Below are 17870 nucleotides of genomic sequence, written 5' to 3'. Positions count from 1 at the left end.
ACGTTCATGAAAATAATTATGTATTTTTTTAATACGATACTCGTCTCGAAACGTACACAAAAATAATTACATTCATTTGCGATAAAATCTAGGATTAATACCACGAAAAACTCCAAACTTGTATGTCTGTAATAAATTTATCCCAAATTAATTTTTAACCACGAAAAATCTTAAATTTATATACCCGTAATAAATTTATCTTAAATTAATTTTTTAATCACTAAAAATCTTAAATTGGTACGCTTCGATGGAGATTAATCGGAGTGATTGACACATTTTTCCGCACCCCTTGTCATAAAAGGAAGACTCGTTAGTTAGGATTTGGAACAGCAATTCCTCCTCCTCCTCCTCCTCCTCCTTTCCTTCTTCCGAGAGAAAACCATTCGATTACTCCAAATCCCATTCCTTTCCGATTCCTTTTCTTCTTCTGTGACCAGCTTCAGTCATTGCTGGGAGGAGCGGATTCAATCGCCGTAAAAACGGGATCAACTGTTATCCTCGCGAGTTTCTACTGCTCGGAAACCATTTCCGTGCAGGTGAAACGCCCGCGATGACGGGGAGCGTGATGTGAAGAAGCCGAGTTGCCCTCGGACAGCATTTGGGTTCAAGGGTAAGGATTGCGCGGGGGGTAAAAAGGGTTGCGCTTAGTTTTATGAGTAGGGCGCTGGAAAATTTTTGATTTTGAATCTCGTAATCTGCTCATCAGTCGATGCTCTTTCATGGGTGTTTTCGTTTCTGCAAGTTAGCAATCATATATGCCTGATCCAGACAACTGGAGTACCTTAGTCGTTTGAATGATGTTGTTAGTGGGGTAATTGATTTGATGCTGTGATGTGTGTTCAGCAAGGTTCTAATTTGACGTCCACCCAGGTAGAAGGTTTGATTTGTGGTGGCTTATGGCGTTTTAGATAGTTGAAGCTTTTAGCCCTCGAGGTGGTTGCTGGTGATTTTAGTTCTTTTGTTCTTCTTTAAGCGGCTTCCTTAAGAAGTTAGGGAATTCACTAGCATTGCCCCGGTATAATTAGCTTTGCATGCTTCCATATGACTCTCCGAGGGAAACGGGATGCGTCATTTTGTGATCCTCTCTTCATGCGTTTGCTATATTTGGATTTACTTTCTAGGTTTTGTATTCAGGTCCTGTCATCTCATGTACTTGTGAACGAGTCATCTCCCGCATTGCTGGATCCACCTTAATAGATTATAGTCCAATAATCCAATAGGCAGTATGTAAAGGGAAGGCTAAGTTTGTTTCCTCATTCATCTCGTGTTACCTTTTTGAACCTTTACTGGTTTTCTTTACCACGATATATGCTGATAGAGGGTTAGCAACTTTCTTGTGCCTTTGCTGATAGAGTACTGTGTGAACTTGTATAGAATGGACTCTCTAAGGAGAACTTTATCTCAAATGCTTAATCAATCTTAGGATTTTTTTGGGGTTCCTTCATTCTAACACCATTAATCATAGCTGTTCACCCTGGCTGTCATTGGTTTTGTTGTGGTCCAACTCACTCAGGTCGTAGAGGTCTTTGTTCGATTCCTATTTGCCCATCCCACCTTACCTGTAAAAAAGGATATTTGATTGCTGAGTTTGATGATTTGGGCTTTATTAAAACCAAAATACATGAGAAGAAGATCCTTGATTGTGGTTCTCTCATATCCTGAACTGTATGGTCTGGTTGTTAATGTCAAGTCACTGTTTCTTTCTTGACATTGAAAAATTGTAAGCAGTTCCATGTTACATGCCCTTGATTTGAAGTTTTCTCAATGTGTAGAAGTTTTTACACTCTATTGGCAATGGAAGAATCAGAGAAAGAGTCAATAAAAGAGGCATCAGTGGAGGTTTCTGAAGAGTTCAAGACCCTCATTAATGCAGATGATGTTGATTCCCTTAAGCAAATACAGCACCTCATGTGCTCTCTCTCTCTCTCTCTCTCTCTCAGTGGGATCTTGTAGTTTCTTCTTTGGAGCTGGCATACTGCATTTTATTCTTTTTCAGAATTGGAACTATAAAATTGGAGCGGTGTATGTTGAATTCTGGAACTTAAGTGATGCCTAGTGGAATGTTGCATTAGGAATTAGGAAATTTACCACACAAGTAGCTCTGCCAAGAAGTTAGCATGGGTCAATGTCAACAAAAAACAAATAAATATGAGGAATACACAGAAGAGGTCCAACTTCTGGATTTCCTAAAAATAATTCGTTTCCAGTAAAGGAAGAGCTTCTTTTCTGTAGGAAATTTTTAATCAGTGAAAGGGGAAGTTATATCTGTACTTGTGCTCTTCACTATGATCTATCTGTATAGGTGAATGGTAAATATCCTGCATTCTCCCTTATGTATGTCTCATCATATTCTCACCTATGAATAGGAAAGCTAACACAGGTTCATTTAAATTGCCATTTTTCTTTATTCCCAGTCATAGATGCATAGAGACAAAGGAGAATAAGTCAAATCAAGTGAAACTTTACACATTTGATGTGCTCTTTTTTCTTCTATGTTTATCTACATCGACTGATTACACAGTAGAAACAAATTGATGATAGTTACAGAAATGCATCAACAACTTTTACATTTGTTAAAATAATCATACATCTTTTACTTTCAATATATAAAAAATACTTTTTCTTTTCCTTTGGGAAAGCTTCTGATTTGATTCGAATGTTTAGCTTTTATGATAAACATGTACTTTCCACCCTTGGGCGAACAAGGATGATAACATAAGATGGTTGTGGACAAATAAGTGCCTCAATTATCTAATTCATAGGAAACTAGGATGATAATTCAACATAAGATGGTTATGGAAAAAGAAGTTAATGAACTATCTAATTCATAGGAAATGCTCAAATCCTTAAAGTGGATGGTCAAAGTCAGATGATTTTGAGTGTCAGTAGATATGATATAACGCATTGTTTTGGGTCATTTTTTGTGAACTAAGGTTTGTTTTTTTTGGGTCAAAGAAAACACACTTTTAACTATCATCCGAATGCCTGATAGAATGACCGACCATACAGCTTTCGATATGTCTTTTAGTTCTAGGAGGCTAGTTCTCATTTAGCAAGGCCAGAAGATATTATGAAACGAATTGAGTAATAAAAAATATAGTCCAGCTAGAGTGCAAAAGGAGAAGCAGATGAAATGAGAAGAGAACTAGACATTCTCTTCTTGAGGTTCCCGTTCAGTGTAAAGAATGCTAAACCTGTTGGAAGTGGAGTCATACTTCATGTTGTACTTGTTCATCTCACTCAATTAAGATGAAAATTGGAGCCTTGGGCAAGTCTGTACTACGTAGGATCATGTTTTGGTTATGATGATTTCTTATTATGCAAGGCTTTCTGCTGCTTGGGTTCGAAATCTTTAGATTAGTGTAGAGGATCTGATCTTCTGGGTGGACATCTAAGATAAATTGGAAATAAGTGGCTTTAAATGTTGAATAACTCTGTGAGACCAGAAAATAATCTAATTGGAGACATTCACATACATATGTAGTTACATATAGGTTAACTGTAATAGAGATAGTTTCATAAGTACATAGGTAAGTACATACATACACACACACATACATACATACATACTATGTATTTGTTCCATGAAATGATTCTGTTCAGTTACTCAGCAGGTTGTGGGAAATTTCTGCGCTTCCTGTTTTTCTATCCATTGATAGTTAAAAAAAATTAGGTCTGTTATGTTTCACATAATCAATTTAGATTAATCATATCTCTGTGGATGTGCTACATAAGTACATATGCTACTGTCTTCCTCCCTGTGGATGACTTGTGGCATGATTGTCCCCTTTTAATCTTTAAACGGGTTATTCATTCCTTTAGATGGATTGCTTATGTTGATAAAATTCGTCTGTGGGATGACGTGTGGTGTAATTCTTACCATTTCATCTTTGGACTGCCAGGTTGCTCTAGATGGATTGCTGATTGTAATAGTATCTTCTAGTAATGGTTGTTTCCTGTTATGTGGTTCAAATTGCAGTTTGGGAAGGCTACAGGACAGCAATGCGGTGCTCTCACATTTTAATGAGTATTCTGAGAATTGCTTCAACGAAGTTTCAGGTGATTTCTCCAAAAATACCCGTCTCTTGAGGTCCATGAAGTCGGACCTTGACTACATCTTTCAGAAGCTAAGGTACATTATTATTATCTTTGGTTGCATTCTTATTGTCGTGACATGCCGGCTAATAATTGGTTGTCTTGAATTTTTGAACTCTAAGTTATGATATGCTGCATTTTATAATTTCTTTGACAGTGAATTGAGGGTATAATAAAGGTCTCCAACAAAAAAAAAAGCACCATAAGGTGATTAGTCATTTGATTCACTGCTGAAGTACATATTGCTTGACATATCCTGAATTTTATGTGGGTAGACTTCTAGGTTTTGATTGTGTCGTAAATAAAATAAAATGTAATGTGATGCCTAATTTGGTTGTCGTCTTTTCTGAAGATTAAGCAATTTGTGTCAGCAGTTTTACTTTTATCACATGATAATCAGTTTTAGTTTGAACGTCTTGCTACTTTCCCTATATGGCAAGAGTTTTTCACTACTATCAGCTTCAGCAATCAAGCTATTACTGTTTACCAAATCATTTGGAACGCGTGGCGTATTTAATATGGTTCTTTGCTTTATTGTATGTCTTTTTATCCTGGCCATGGGAACTAAACGTTTGTTAGTGTTCATCTTGGGAGTCAATTTCTTGTGCCTAGTTATGTCCGCTCCTGATGTTTCCATTCTCTTTTAATTACTTGTAGCCCATTTATTGATGAAGATCTCACTTCACAATTACTCAAACACATTCAATTACTTCACATGACAAAGCAAGCATGTTTATCATAAAGAACCTATAAATTGGTCTTCCTCATCGTGATTACTATAATATCTGTGTTATATTTGCTCACTTGTTTGACTTTGCCGTAGACAAATGTAATGAATGTAGATTTCATGAGACTATTTCGGGATAATTTCTAGAAATTGCTAGTCATGGCCTTTAAATGAATTGCTAGGTTATGGTCAAGTTACTCTGGTCTAACTTCCGATTGACACTGAAGACTAAAGCTTAGATTTTCTACTTAGTGTCATTTAAGTTGATCAACACAAACATACATGCTCGGACGGGAAGAACTAACCATGCCTAGGCGTCCTGCATGTTCTGCCTTCCCAATTTTCAAGGAAGCACCAGTTCACATGTCTGTCTGCGCTTCCACAGTGAAGGGAGGCATCGGTAAGGCTTGGTTTTTACCGGGTAATGAAAGGTTTCAGCAGTTTCTGGATCAAATATCTGCTGATAACCTGGGAAATTGACGATAATGTGTTGTCCGTGCTTAAGGTTCCAAAAGGGATTGAAGACCTAAAAAGCATCTGCAAGCTGAGATATGTCTTGTTTACAGTACAATACTAAATTAGAAAGTTTTGAAAGAAAAAACTTAAACTTGAAAAGGAAAATAAAGTTCATGTTACATGATAGTCTGATACGCATATGTCCTTATATTGATATCTAGGTCATACTCCACTTTTATTGAGTTCCTGGATCTTTTTAGCCATTATTATTCTCTCTTAGGTGATGTTAATAGAAGGGGGGAGTGGAGTAGAATGGAATGGAATCAGTCATTGGAATGGGGTTCTTTTAAGTAGGATTCCCATTTTAAAATCCATGTTTGACTTGCATAATAATGGTACATGATTTCTTTGTTTGATTTTTCTAAAATTTCTCAAGGACCACAAGTTCACAGTTCTCATAATTAATTATGAAAAGAAGAGAATTTGCAAGATTTCACAATGAGAAGTATAAACATAGAAGGGGCAACCAAAATTTGTAATGTTATCTTTGAAAGTAATTTTTTAGCGATAATTGATGAAATAGATAAACTAGATAAATAGTCATATATTGAGCTTCATCTGTGGCGTGCAGCAATCCACGACAACTACTTGCCCCTGTATACTTGAATTCCTACTGTGTATGGCACATAGATTTGGTTGCAGTTCGTCAACATGTTCTCTTTCACTCAGCTTTTCTGCAATGAAAAAGATGAAACCTGTTGTCTTCTGATAAGAGAGAGAAGAGGTTTCTATGATGGAATCACATAATATCTTCAGGAGGGCAATCTGTTCTCAAGATTTTGTAGAAATCCCATTCATAATCTTAGTTGCTTAGCACATTTTTGATTTTGTGATTCATTATTTTGGGACCTTTTTTGTGTGCTTCATATACCCAGAATCCTCTTGAGGTTAAATTAAAGATCCTTGTTCTGCATTTTAATGAACTGATCTGATTTTTTTTTTCTCTTTGTAATTCCAGGAGTATGAAGGCAAAGCTTTTGGCCACATATCCCGATGCATTTTCCGACGACTCTAAAGGAGAAATAATTGATTGTAGACCAGACCTCGAGCTGTCGCAGTAATTACGATAACCTCATGAAACAAGTTCGTGTTTTCTTTTGGAGAAGAAAAGCGGAAGAAAAGCTTATTGATGCTTTGATTGTCTTCAAGTCGGTGTATCTATTTCCTTTCTTTCTTTTATCGGGTGCTCTTCTGCAGGTGAATTAACATGGCAAGATCTGCGCGAGAGCATCCTGTTTGTTAGTGGTCTGTTCATGAAAAGTTTTCAGAGACAAATTACCACCGCAGTTGCTTCATCAGTGTACGTGGAATGGTTACCCCGTGGCTTCGTGATCCGCTTTATGTTTAAACTCTTTGTTCTGTGTCCATCGTTTGAGAGAGCTGACAGCTGATTGAGGGACGCAACAGTGAAACTTGTCGATATAAGGGTAACGAAGCTCCTATTATTCTGATGATCGCTTTTCAGATGCGTGCTCGTAACTTGACTTGTCATGTCATGCCTCGATGTCGAGGGGTGCACTATTTCAGGGAATGGACATGGTGAAGATTTGATTCGCATATCGAATGTGCTTATAGGACATGGCAAGTATAATGGCGATTATAAATCTTTCACCAATTTACAAGAGTCGTAGCAACTATAGCCAAATGTGAGTTCCGCATGAGGCTAATGTTCACCGGTGAGACGGCGAGGAAAAGACTTTTGAACCGTTTGAGCTTCAATGAAAAGGTCATATACATTGTAATGGCGGGCGGCCGAGGTGCATACCTCCATGTGTTTTTCCACATGTAAGCATATTAAATTTGCACTTTCTCTTCAGGCCACTGTCAAGAGCACGGTTCTATGTGCTTCACTAACGGTCATTATATTCTAAAACATTTGGGTACGCACTGAAACTTCTTTACGACCCATGAAATTCTGTCGAAAAGTTGATGTATATTGTTTTTTCTGTTTGTAATGAAAAATCTTTGCACTCGAACTTGTTATATCAATCCTAAAAGGGGTTAAATTTTTAGAACATCACATGATTGAAATCTGAATTTCACGAGTCAACCACAAATTGCATGGCATGACAATGACGACCAAAGAAATGCATCAAAATCAAATTTTGATTCCTCCCTTTTGAAATATTCAATCAACTTTACCGAAACTCCCCGATCAAAACAAAAAATGAAAAAAATCAACTCCACTGTTTAATCTACTTTTCGCCCTCTTTCTTGGAGAAGAGTTAAGAATAATCAATTGGCAGACATCAGACGGAAAATGAAAAAAAGGCAGAAAACAATGAGCTGAGAATTTTCCCGACCGGACCGTTTCCTTATATAAACCTCCTAAGCTTTGACGAGATTGATTAACCCAAATTCAGAAATCTAGGACAGCACATAATCTGAGTCTGAGAATTGAAAAAGAGAAGATGGAGGCGTCGAAGCTGAATGGGGAAGAGCAGGTGCAGAGAGCGTTTGGTTATGCAGCCAGGGGCTCTTCAGGAGTCCTTTCTCCTTTCTCTTTCACCAGAAGGTTTTGTATCTACTTTCAATTTCTGAGTTTTTCACAATCCAGGGTACAAGCGTGGAGACCCTGACTATCGCTAACACATGTTCTGCATCGTCGCAGGGCCAACGGAGAGCGTGACATTACCGTGAAGATCCTTTACTGCGGAATTTGCCATTCCGACCTGCACATCATTAAGAACGAACACGGGATTACGAGCTACCCTATCGTTCCCGGGTACGTCCCCGATTCATACGCTTGTTCTGAATATTAGTCGAGGTGATTTGGGAGCTTGTTTTACTCACAGAATAACTTGCTCCATAATTGCCAACAGTAGAGATTGTACAGGCAAGATGCTGCATTAGAATTAAGGAAGTCAAAGAGGCAATAATCTTGCTGACTTTTTTTTTTGCCGGCTCATTATAGCCATGAAATTGTAGGAGTGGTGACTCAAGCCGGGTGCAAAGTAAACAAATTCAAAGTTGGAGACAAAGTAGGCGTTGGTTGCCTAATTGGTTCATGTGGAGAATGTGACAACTGCCATGGAGGGTTGGAGAACTACTGCCCCAAGCCGGTCTACACGTACACGATCTTCGAATCCGAAGGCGATGCCAAACGCCACGGCGGGTACTCCGACATCCTCGTTGTGGACGAGCACTTTGCGGTTTGTATCCCCGATGCCATTTCGCTCGCCGGCTGCGCTCCGCTGCTTTGCGCCGGGATCACGGTCTACAGCCCCATCAGGCATTTCGGTTTGCACCGGCCCGGGAAGCATATTGGCGTCGTGGGCCTCGGAGGGCTGGGGCATCTGGCCGTGAAGTTCGGCAAGGCGTTCGGCGCCGAGGTTACCGTGATAAGCACTTCGGAGAGCAAGAGACGGGAAGCGATTGAGAAATTGAAGGCTGACTCGTTCATAGTGAGCCATGACTTGAAGCAGATGCAGGTATGGAAAAATGAAAAGGAATATAATGAACCAATGTATTATTATTGCTAATCATATGTTGACCGTGTAAATACCATTTGACCAAAACAGATAGATGCATTGAAATTTTCCCCATATAAAATGAACTTTGATTAATTTAAACCTAAAGAAGACGAGAATTTTCACTAATTACTTCATATTTTTCTTTTGGGTTTAAACCTTAAACTAGTACACACGTGATAAATTTACCCCAAACTAAAACTCCAAACTGGTATACTTGTGACAAATTTACCCTCCGTTAGTTTCTGTTAAATTTTACGGTCAAATTGTTGAGTTAGATGCACGTGGCAGTTGATGGGTGTATTAATTTGGGGTTTTATTCTCTGTTTGTCACAGGTATACCGGTTTGTGATTTTTTGTGGTATTAATCCAATTTAATGGATGGTATCAGTTTAGGGTTTTCGGTAGTAAAATAATTAGTTTGTGGTAAATTTGTCACATGTGTGGGGTTTTTTTTACGGTATTAACCCTTTTCTTTTTTCTTCTTTTATTGTGGATTTTATTTTTCAAAATTATAGGCTGCTATGTGCACGATGGATGGGATTATTGACACGGTCTCAGCAACACATCCACTGAAGCCATTGTTGGATCTTCTGAGAACAGATGGGAAGCTCATCATGTTGAGCGCACCTGATATGGAGACACCTGCTCAAGTGCCACTCTTTCCATTATTTGGTAACTTTGGAATATTCAAATCTCTTCTTCAATAGTTGCTTCTACTTCACAAGGGAACATTTTTCTCTAATTGGTCTCCGCTTTTGTTCTATGTTAATTGTACAAACTACTTTGATCCATCTTATGCAAATAAGCTTCCAATGCTTTAACCCAATTTTCCCAAATAATCGGAAATTCGGAAATGCAGGGAGGAAATCTTTGGTGGGGAGTATGTGCGGGGGAATCAAGGAGACGCAAGAGATGATGGATTTCGCAGCGGAACACGGCATAACATCGAATGTGGAGGTTATCGCGATGGACTACGTGAACGAAGCCATGGATCGACTTGCCAGAGGAGATGTCCGGTATCGATTCGTCATCGACATTGCCAATACGCTCACCAATCTCTGATTCATGCCCATGTTGTCACTATGTTATTATTTGGTGCGATGTAGTAGATAGAGTGACGAATTACTTTGATACATTATCGGGTTACGCCATCCTTCTCAATTAATAATTTACAAGCTGAACCCATATATAACTGAGAAGAGTTTACACTCGAGACATGGATCCAACACTGCAGATAACCGAGTCTCAGTTTATCCCTAAGATTAATTACTATCAATCAGTTGAAAAAGAAATGTGCTGCTCATGTACAATTATCACTAGAAACCGGGACTTGTTTTCGGTCTTTGGATGCTCGAATCAAAGAGATAAGTTCTATATTTGGTCCTCTAGCATGAGGTCATTTATAGCTGAAATCTCAATTTTCAAAGCATCTAGCTAGAGTTATTGTATCGTCCCCATTGCCGATGGAATCCGAATTCCACCGTTGGGGCATCATATGGATGGCAACTCCGGCCGGAGCTAATTTAGTTACCCAAAAGTTAGAAGAAAGCATATATTGTCCTGGCTCCCAATATAAGGAAACTCCAACAACTTAATAGAGTTACCAAAAATTAACTGTGTCCGGCGACAGAGCTTCTCTAAGCTTACTTAAAAAATTAGAGAAAATTCTCTTTTGCAAATTACAAATTATCTAGTTTGAGAAGACCCCGTTGGGACAACTATTGTCCAATTTCTTGATTTGTGATAATAAGTACAATTTCTTGATTTTTGATGAGTACCATTTGGCAAATATGGGAGCATATAATAGCTACAAGATGGTCATACGAGATTCAACCAAATGGGAATTGATCTATGACGCACCAAGCCCCAACGCCAACCTCAATCACAACGGCTAATTTGCTGAAAAACCACGATAAAACAACTGTAGTTGCATTGAGACCCAAAATTACATGAAAATTATCCCGTGTAAGACGAATAGCGAAGTCAATAATTGTAATAACCATCAGACGAAATTACATGAAAATCAATAAAACCAATCCATCGCCACCTCGAACTTTCGACTGCTTCATATGACCAAGACAGAAACAAATCTTGAATAATTTTCATCGATAAAGATTTCAACAATCCATTCTAATAAGTTTTCAGTATGTTGCCAAACGAAATTATAGCTTGTCATTTACTCCAACAATCATCTCTCGTGCTTCCACAAATAATTATCCGATGACTCTGTCTGCCTTTTCTAAAAACATTCCTCTCCATCCACGACATATGCGACTAGCTAAATTAATCCCCCGTACAAACGACATTTCCACATCCCTAATAAATAACTTTTTCCACAACTATTACACAAGTCCATTGTCGATTGAGTTGTAAAATGGCCGTGGAAGAAGTTAAGTTATTGTCATGAAAGAAAATTTTCTATATCTTAGATTGTGGACGAAATTATTGTTATTGTGATAATACCATTACCCTTTTGAGTAATCGAATCGATTTTGTCTTGGCAAAGACAAAGTACCCTTAAGCATTTTATAAAGAATGTGAACAACCATTATTCCATCAACTAGTACTTCTACAGTCATCATCCCGTATGTGAACCATGCACCTTAACGTAAGTATTTAATCCACGAATCATCATTTTAAGACTTAAGGTGAACAATGACGCATGCATGCATGCTTTAAACTGGATATTTCTAACAGGGACAAGTAGAAAATTGCTCAGGAAAGAAACAGCCAGAAAAAGAAAATATAGAGGAAGAAGCAAAACCGATGGAACTTTTATCGACTGTAAGGGATATGAGAATTTTCTTTCTTTCTAGAGTCGGATGTTCATATCGTCCACTCTATTGCTGTTAGTAACCTTTCATTCTTGGAATGTGCCAAAAAATGTAAATGAAATCCGGCGTCCTCCAATGAGCAATTCACTCGGGTCTGGAATATGTAGATCGGGCATCATGTCCAGTGGACAATGTGGCCATATCAATCTCTGCAGCCGCTTCTTTCTATTTGATAAACCAGGCAACCATTCTAAGGAACTGCCTCGAATGGTTTCGATTTCTCCAGATCTTGAGCCTCCATTAGCCCAGGGCAATCAGTCACGCTGAACTCTTGGAGCCCCTCTAATCTCGAAATTTAGATCCTCTCAAGCGCTGCACTATCCTTCAATTCCAAACGACGGAGTTTCTCCAGTTGCTGTCCGAGCGCATCATCAAATTCGACTTCCCTCAGCCGACAGTTAAGAAGGCACAAACTGGACAGATTTGTCAAGTTGGAAAAGAGCGACCTTCCCATGGATGACTTCACATCATGTAGAGTCAATGCTTCAAGACTGGATGGGAGCCCCACCGGAGATCGCCGGTCGACACAAGTTATCTCAAGAGTCCGAAGCCGAGAAAGAGTAGCCAAAATAATCGGAGGAAATGTGACATCTTTATTGACAAGTGTCAATCTCTCTAGTTAATATAACCCCTCGATCCACTCTATCTTTGGAGCTCCTTGTTTGAATTCTGACAACAGAGGAGTGCCATCCTGTATATGAAGATCGACTAAGTTAATCAGGCATGAGAGGTCAGGGGTTGTCCACAATAAATAAGATGAGAATTTTAAATCCTTCAAACTCACAGGGAGATATGGCAAATGTTCAAGTTCTATCACATTGATCCGGACGAAGTTGTTGGAGATGGGAAGAAAAGTGTGGACACACTCCTAATCTTGCTCATTGTCAGCTCTCGCTCTCTAGACACCAATAGAATTGACATTTCCCTTGGACCATCCCCGTCCAGATCTTCCCAGAATGTAAGATCTAAAGCTTTAAGATTGTTTGCCGTCCCTGTGGCCTTTGGTAGCTTTCTAGTCGCCCTAAGGTCTATATATAAAATCTCCAACCGTTTGAGATTTCCAATACAAGCTGGAACTTTTCTGATACGTGTGTAGCTCAAATCTAGCTCACGCAAAGACTCTAGCCCTTCTATTTTCGGTAGCTTCCTTATAGGAGTATGACAAATACTCATCTTCCTCAACTTTTTAAGATTCCCAATAGAAGTAGGTAATTTTCTAATATTTGTTTGGCTCAAATTTAGCTCAAGCAAAGACTCTAATCCTCCTATTGTGTTCGGTAGCTTCTTTATCGGAGTTCGATAAAGACTCATCTTCCTCAAATTTTTAAGATTCTCAATAGAAGCAGGTAATTTTCTGATTTTTGTGTCGATCAAATGTAGCTCAAGCAAAGACTCTAATCCTCCTATCGGGTTCGGTAGCTTCTCTATCGGAGTTTTAGAAAGACTCATCGTCCTCAACATTTTGAGATCTCCGATGGAGTCTGGAAGTGTGCTAAGCAAAGAACAAGTATCTAAAGATAAATACTTCAGACCCGTCATCGCTCCAATGGAATGATGAACCGCCGATAAGTCTGAACACAATCCAATATCCAAATTCTTCAAATTCAAGCATTTTGAGAAGTCGGGAGTCCTTTTTAAATTTGGGCAGTAACTGATTTCTATAACTTTCAAGTTCTCGCTCACCTGAAAAAACAAACCAAGAATTAGCCAAGTCAATAATGGCAAATTGGTAAGTTTGGTTGGCAAGACAAATGCCAAAAAAACTGAACTGCACGGCATGATGTTGTACCAAGCATGGCCCCCATCCGGTCCAATCTTCAGTAATGTTAATTCCCGAAAGCTTGAGCACGACTAATTTCTCGAGACATAAATTCGTCGCGTTTAGTTCCAAAGGGCAGTCACTCCAAGAGAGCCATGTTAACTTGGAGAGAAGATTCTTAAAGTCCCCTACCAAGTTCCCGCCCTCTAATTCCAAATATCTTAGATTGGGCAACTTTGAAAATTCTTCACTTGTGAAACTGTGCTCTTTGTAGAGTCTTGTTAATCTGAGTGCTACGACTTTGTCTGTCCCCTGGTGATAGAAAAAGCATACGTGAACATTTGAATTGGATGACAAACATGGTGTCATACAAGTCTAAGGAGCTTGATTATGTACGGTAATAAAACACACATTATCGCTTTGTAGAAATCTAAATTGAGGAGAGAATAAGAAAGAGGTTCATACAATTCAATTGAATGGCTTATGTTGTATAAAGCAAAATAATATTTCTAATCTATTAGTTTAAGCGAAAATCTACTGCAAAATGACAACAATTTTTTTTATTATCGCTGAGCAAAAACGTTTGATAGAAAATACTGCCTACATATTTAATTTTTTTGCAACACAAAAAACCTGCAATGGTTTTGCAACTTACAAAAAGGATTTGCTTTCGTAATAGTAAAGATATTCAACCAACCTCATAAAAGTCTCTCGTATATTGTTTGAAAGCTCTACCGGACTATACACAAAAGATTGCATACTACAATCAATTACTAAATATATTATCAAACTTTAGGTAAGGGGTCTCATTGCAGAGTAACGTTGCTAATGATTTCCAACTTAGCAAAAAGGAATAAAATCAGTCTCGAAAAGCTTTATTAGCCTAGGAAGTCTCACTCTGGATATGTTTTCATATAATTTGTTGAGCAACCTCTGTATTTAAATGTATTCCTGAATTGTTTGCTACTAATAACTTTCACGTCGAAACCATTTAGATATGATATGTAATGGAATTACCATCATGGAGTCTTATACAAACCTACTTCTCTTTTTCTTTACCAAAAGAAAAATTAAACAAAAAAAATATATACATGCAAGAAACTAACTCCACAACCCTTGATTAATGCCTAGTCGATTTTTTCGTAAAGAAAATAGCAAGGTGACAATAGCTTACCTCTTTCATCCGAACCACGTCAACGGTAATCTTGGGATCCCACAACCTGCTACGCTTCCCTGGAAAATTGACGTCTTCGCGCTGAACAATTTCTCTTCCAAGATCTCTAAGTTGATCATGCATCCATAGTTTATCATTTTCTCCTATCTTTATTAAAGACATACGAGTAAGGACAAGTAGTTCACTTTTTGGAAAATAGTTGGAAGCTTTCCACATATAGTACGGGTGGAGTCTTTCTCTTCCAATCAAGAAACATGCGATATCAAGAAAGATCTGTCTCTGATGATGCTCTAACATGTCATAACTGATTTTTAGTTTATTGAAGACTTCCTGCTTGGGCACAAAATCTAACTTCTTTAAAGTGTCTTTCCAAAACTTTTTGCTTTTGCCGCAAAGTGAGGAACCGATAACCTCGAGAGCTAATGGAAGTCCACCTGTTTTGCTAGTAATTTTGCGTGAGATATCATCAAAGTCATGTGGTGGGAAATCCATCTTGAAGGCATGTTTACTAAAAAGCCGAAGAGCATGGGAAGAATCCATTTCTGTCATTTCATAGATTTCAAACTCTTTAGAATGTGTTTGGAAACTACTCTCTTCATCCTCCTCTTCGATTGGCAAAAAGTTGATGTCCCTAGTTGTAATGATGATTTTGCTTCCTGGACCAAACCAATCGCTCTTTCCTGCTAGTTTAGAGAGTTGGTCCCACTTATCAACGTCATCAAGAACAAGAAGAACTTTCTTATCACGAAACCTTTCTCTTATTATTTTAATCCCTACATCAATAGAATTGTGGATCTCTAGAGATCTGCCTTGGAGAATTTCTGATAACAACTGTTTTTGTAAGTCAACAATTCTACCATGTAGCGCAGATTCGCGAATGTCCGAAAGGAAGCTACAACCTTGAAATTGTTTGGAGATTTGATTAAAGACAGCACTTGCGAGAGTTGTCTTACCGATACCGCCCATTCCATGGATGACCAGGTAGCGAACATCACGAGAACCTTTGTTTAACATGTTCATGATAGCTTCCACACGATCATGGATCCCGACTAAATTATCAGGCAAATTTCTCCTTCTGTTCATCAGCTTGGCCAAAATCTCATCAACAATAGTGTTGATGATTTCACCATGGCTGCCATATTGACACAAGAGTCTCAGCGTGAAACATATGGCAAATAAACTCTCGAGTTGAGTGATATTGTAGACACAAAACTAGTTGGATTTTTGAATGGGCGAGGTTTTACCAAATGAAAGCTCACTTTCTTAAGTAAATGGAAATCTCGACTAATGAAAGAATTAGATCAATACTAAATTTGGATGACTGGTTCGGGAAAATAGAATAAATGAGAGACTTTATTCCTTATAATCATCCCACTTTTAATTGCTCGAAAAAAAAGAAAGAAAGCAGATTCCGAATCCACACTCTTACCCTTTGTCCTTCAAGCTCCATCCCTTGATTCTTGCGACCTCTGTCAGAGCCTCCTTCCATTGCCGAACATCATCGTGTCCGAACTTCTCCTCATGCTTCTCCAGAGCGTCGAGGTACAATCGACTTTTGAGCTTCACGTCGTCAGGACTTACGTCATAGAAAATGGGTAGAATCACTTTGTCATTCCCTTTGCTCGAGCACTCCACCATGTGCGTGAGCTCGCGAAGACACCACGCACTGGATGCGTAGTTCCTAGAGAAGATGGGCACGTATATTTGGGAGGATTCAATGGCATGCAGAAGTTCGCCTCCAATCTTTTCACCCTTTCGGATCTCTTCGTCGTCTCTGAAAACGCGAATCCCAGCTCCAACCAAGGAGTGATAGAGACAATCGGTGAAGTTGAGGCGGGTGTCGGGGCCTCTAAAACTCAAGAACACCTCAAATTCGGCCCCCGATGACGAATTGCCGTTGTTGGCACAAGCGGACATCGTCGCTGCGTCTGGTGAGTCCCTCTTTCTCTTTATTCTCCTTCAGGAGCTTAAAATCTTCACCGGGTTTGATCGCAGCGGGATGTGGAGTCCTTTCTGAATCTGATCTGGGATTCCTCAAGAGGAATCAGCAAAGCGCCAGAGGCAGAAGAATTGCAATGCTCTTTCGCCGGTCTTTCTCGGATTTGTTTGCTCTTTTCTCGGCACCGAAAGGAAAAAGAATGGCGATGACTTTGAAAAGTCTAGTCAATGGAAGTGTTCCAAAGTGGCGGGGTCCAACTTTATCACGTTATGCTGGCAATAGATGAGGTTGCTTTACACTGTTCCTTCTTGTGCGATAGCACCTCATCTAGAAGTAGTGGTTCAACATTCACAGCCATTCCAGCGTAGTGTATATCGTACCTCGGTGTTAGTGCTGCATGACCTTTATGGCTTTCAATATGGTAATCATCTTCTTTCCTTCATCGAATTGAACAAACCTTAGGCCTAATATTACTCAGACAATCTGCGAGGTCACGGACATGAAACCTTGTACGATATTGTGATCAATTCTATAGTCTTTTATTTACCTTACCAAAAAAAAAATTCTATAGTCTTTTACGAGTACTATATGCTCCGCATTTTTCGTAATCATCTCTTATAACTTACTTTATATTGTTTTCTACGTTGAACTTGAGTCCTGATCTTCTAATATCTCTTTTTTGAAACATCCAAAGGCCTTTGTCTTAAGTGACTAATTTAAAAGGCTAAAAACAAATTGGCAAATTGCCGATTTCAATTTGCTGCAAAGATGTGAAGGGATATCAAGACCATTGGAAATGCTTCCTTTGTTGACATTTTACTGACAAACACAACGAATACATTCACGTTGCCCTTGCTTGTACCCTTTCAATCATACCAATTGGAGCAATCCTAGCATTGGTTTCTTTGGTAGACCGGGTAAAGTTTATATGGAATTGTTGAATTCAACTGGCAATACATTCAATGTATTCTATGATTCCAACAAGCCTAGAATCTGAATTAGCTTTGGGCATTCAATCAATATACCACCTATTGGAGCTACTTTGAACATGAAATGATCTATTAAATTCTCTCACAAGCAAACGAAAATAACATTCTTCCTAGACCTTTCTCGCTTATTGTAAAGCCAGAAAGGGCCATCAAATTCATGTAACCTAGGCCACTCGAAAACCTTAAGATGACAAGACGGTGACGTTTCCATGTAAGTACATTGGGCAATTCTTCAAGATTCTCCACAATACCTATGGCTTTTGGTGGCTCTCTTACTTAGTCGCGTTCAAACATATCACCTGCAACATTTTAAGATTTTGAATGGAATCTGTTAATGCTGCAGTTCTTGTTTAGGCTAAACAGG

The 17870-nt window shown here is 38.8% G+C and overlaps 3 protein-coding genes across 5 annotated transcripts; 2 read left to right on the top strand and 1 right to left on the bottom strand.

The window, feature by feature from the left end:
* Positions 1–358: 358 nt before the first annotated feature.
* LOC115684177 (kxDL motif-containing protein LO9-177) lies at positions 359–6486 on the top strand. Of its 2 annotated transcripts, none has more exons than XM_056305853.1 (4): positions 359–610; positions 1773–1910; positions 3980–4132; positions 6297–6486. In XM_056305853.1, exons 2-4 carry the CDS (start codon positions 1795–1797, stop codon positions 6397–6399), a joined length of 372 nt encoding a protein of 123 aa, XP_056161828.1. In that variant the 5' UTR covers positions 359–610; positions 1773–1794; the 3' UTR covers positions 6400–6486. The 2 variants fall into 2 exon arrangements, with proteins under 2 accessions (XP_056161828.1, XP_030464740.1); XM_030608880.2 differs by lacking the exon at positions 359–610 and adding an exon at positions 633–656.
* Positions 6487–7598: 1112 nt separating this feature from the next.
* On the top strand, positions 7599–10003 carry LOC115684179 (probable mannitol dehydrogenase). The gene is made up of 5 exons (XM_030608882.2): positions 7599–7853; positions 7950–8063; positions 8253–8769; positions 9327–9483; positions 9671–10003. The coding sequence occupies exons 1-5, from the start codon at positions 7750–7752 to the stop codon at positions 9871–9873; spliced, it is 1095 nt and encodes a 364-aa protein (XP_030464742.2). The 5' UTR covers positions 7599–7749; the 3' UTR covers positions 9874–10003.
* A 1562-nt stretch (positions 10004–11565) lies between these two features.
* On the bottom strand, positions 11566–16840 carry LOC115684176 (disease resistance protein RPV1-like). 2 transcript variants are annotated; one of them, XM_056305863.1, is made up of 5 exons: positions 16008–16840; positions 14579–15710; positions 13435–13716; positions 12430–13328; positions 11566–12336 (listed from the first exon to the last, which is right to left on the bottom strand). In XM_056305863.1, the coding sequence occupies exons 1-4, from the start codon at positions 16493–16495 to the stop codon at positions 12459–12461; spliced, it is 2772 nt and encodes a 923-aa protein (XP_056161838.1). In that variant the 5' UTR covers positions 16496–16840; the 3' UTR covers positions 11566–12336; positions 12430–12458. The 2 variants fall into 2 exon arrangements, with proteins under 2 accessions (XP_056161838.1, XP_056161837.1); XM_056305862.1 differs by having other exon boundaries at positions 11566–13328.
* Positions 16841–17870: the final 1030 nt, after the last annotated feature.

This window comes from Syzygium oleosum, unplaced genomic scaffold (genome assembly GCF_021117445.2).
Source record: "Syzygium oleosum isolate NSW1041296 unplaced genomic scaffold, Sole_v2.1 Sole_v2.40, whole genome shotgun sequence".
In the NCBI taxonomy this organism is placed as follows: Eukaryota; Viridiplantae; Streptophyta; class Magnoliopsida; order Myrtales; family Myrtaceae; genus Syzygium; species Syzygium oleosum.
This window is presented reverse-complemented; position numbering and strand designations above follow the sequence as displayed.

Coding starts and splice junctions, on each gene's coding strand:
- LOC115684177 (XM_056305853.1), top strand. CDS start 1,795: ATGGAAGAATCAGAGAAAGAGTCAATAAAAGAGGCATCAGTGGAGGTT. Junction 1,911..3,979: donor AAGCAAATACAGCACCTCAT/GTGCTCTCTCTC, acceptor TTCAAATTGCAG/TTTGGGAAGGCTACAGGACA. Junction 4,133..6,296: donor TACATCTTTCAGAAGCTAAG/GTACATTATTAT, acceptor TTGTAATTCCAG/GAGTATGAAGGCAAAGCTTT.
- LOC115684179 (XM_030608882.2), top strand. CDS start 7,750: ATGGAGGCGTCGAAGCTGAATGGGGAAGAGCAGGTGCAGAGAGCGTTT. Junction 8,770..9,326: donor ATGACTTGAAGCAGATGCAG/GTATGGAAAAAT, acceptor TCAAAATTATAG/GCTGCTATGTGCACGATGGA. Junction 9,484..9,670: donor GCCACTCTTTCCATTATTTG/GTAACTTTGGAA, acceptor TCGGAAATGCAG/GGAGGAAATCTTTGGTGGGG.
- LOC115684176 (XM_056305862.1), bottom strand. CDS start 16,495: ATGTCCGCTTGTGCCAACAACGGCAATTCGTCATCGGGGGCCGAATTT. Junction 15,711..16,007: donor TGGAGCTTGAAGGACAAAGG/GTAAGAGTGTGG, acceptor TCAATATGGCAG/CCATGGTGAAATCATCAACA. Junction 13,329..13,434: donor CCGGATGGGGGCCATGCTTG/GTACAACATCAT, acceptor TTGTTTTTTCAG/GTGAGCGAGAACTTGAAAGT.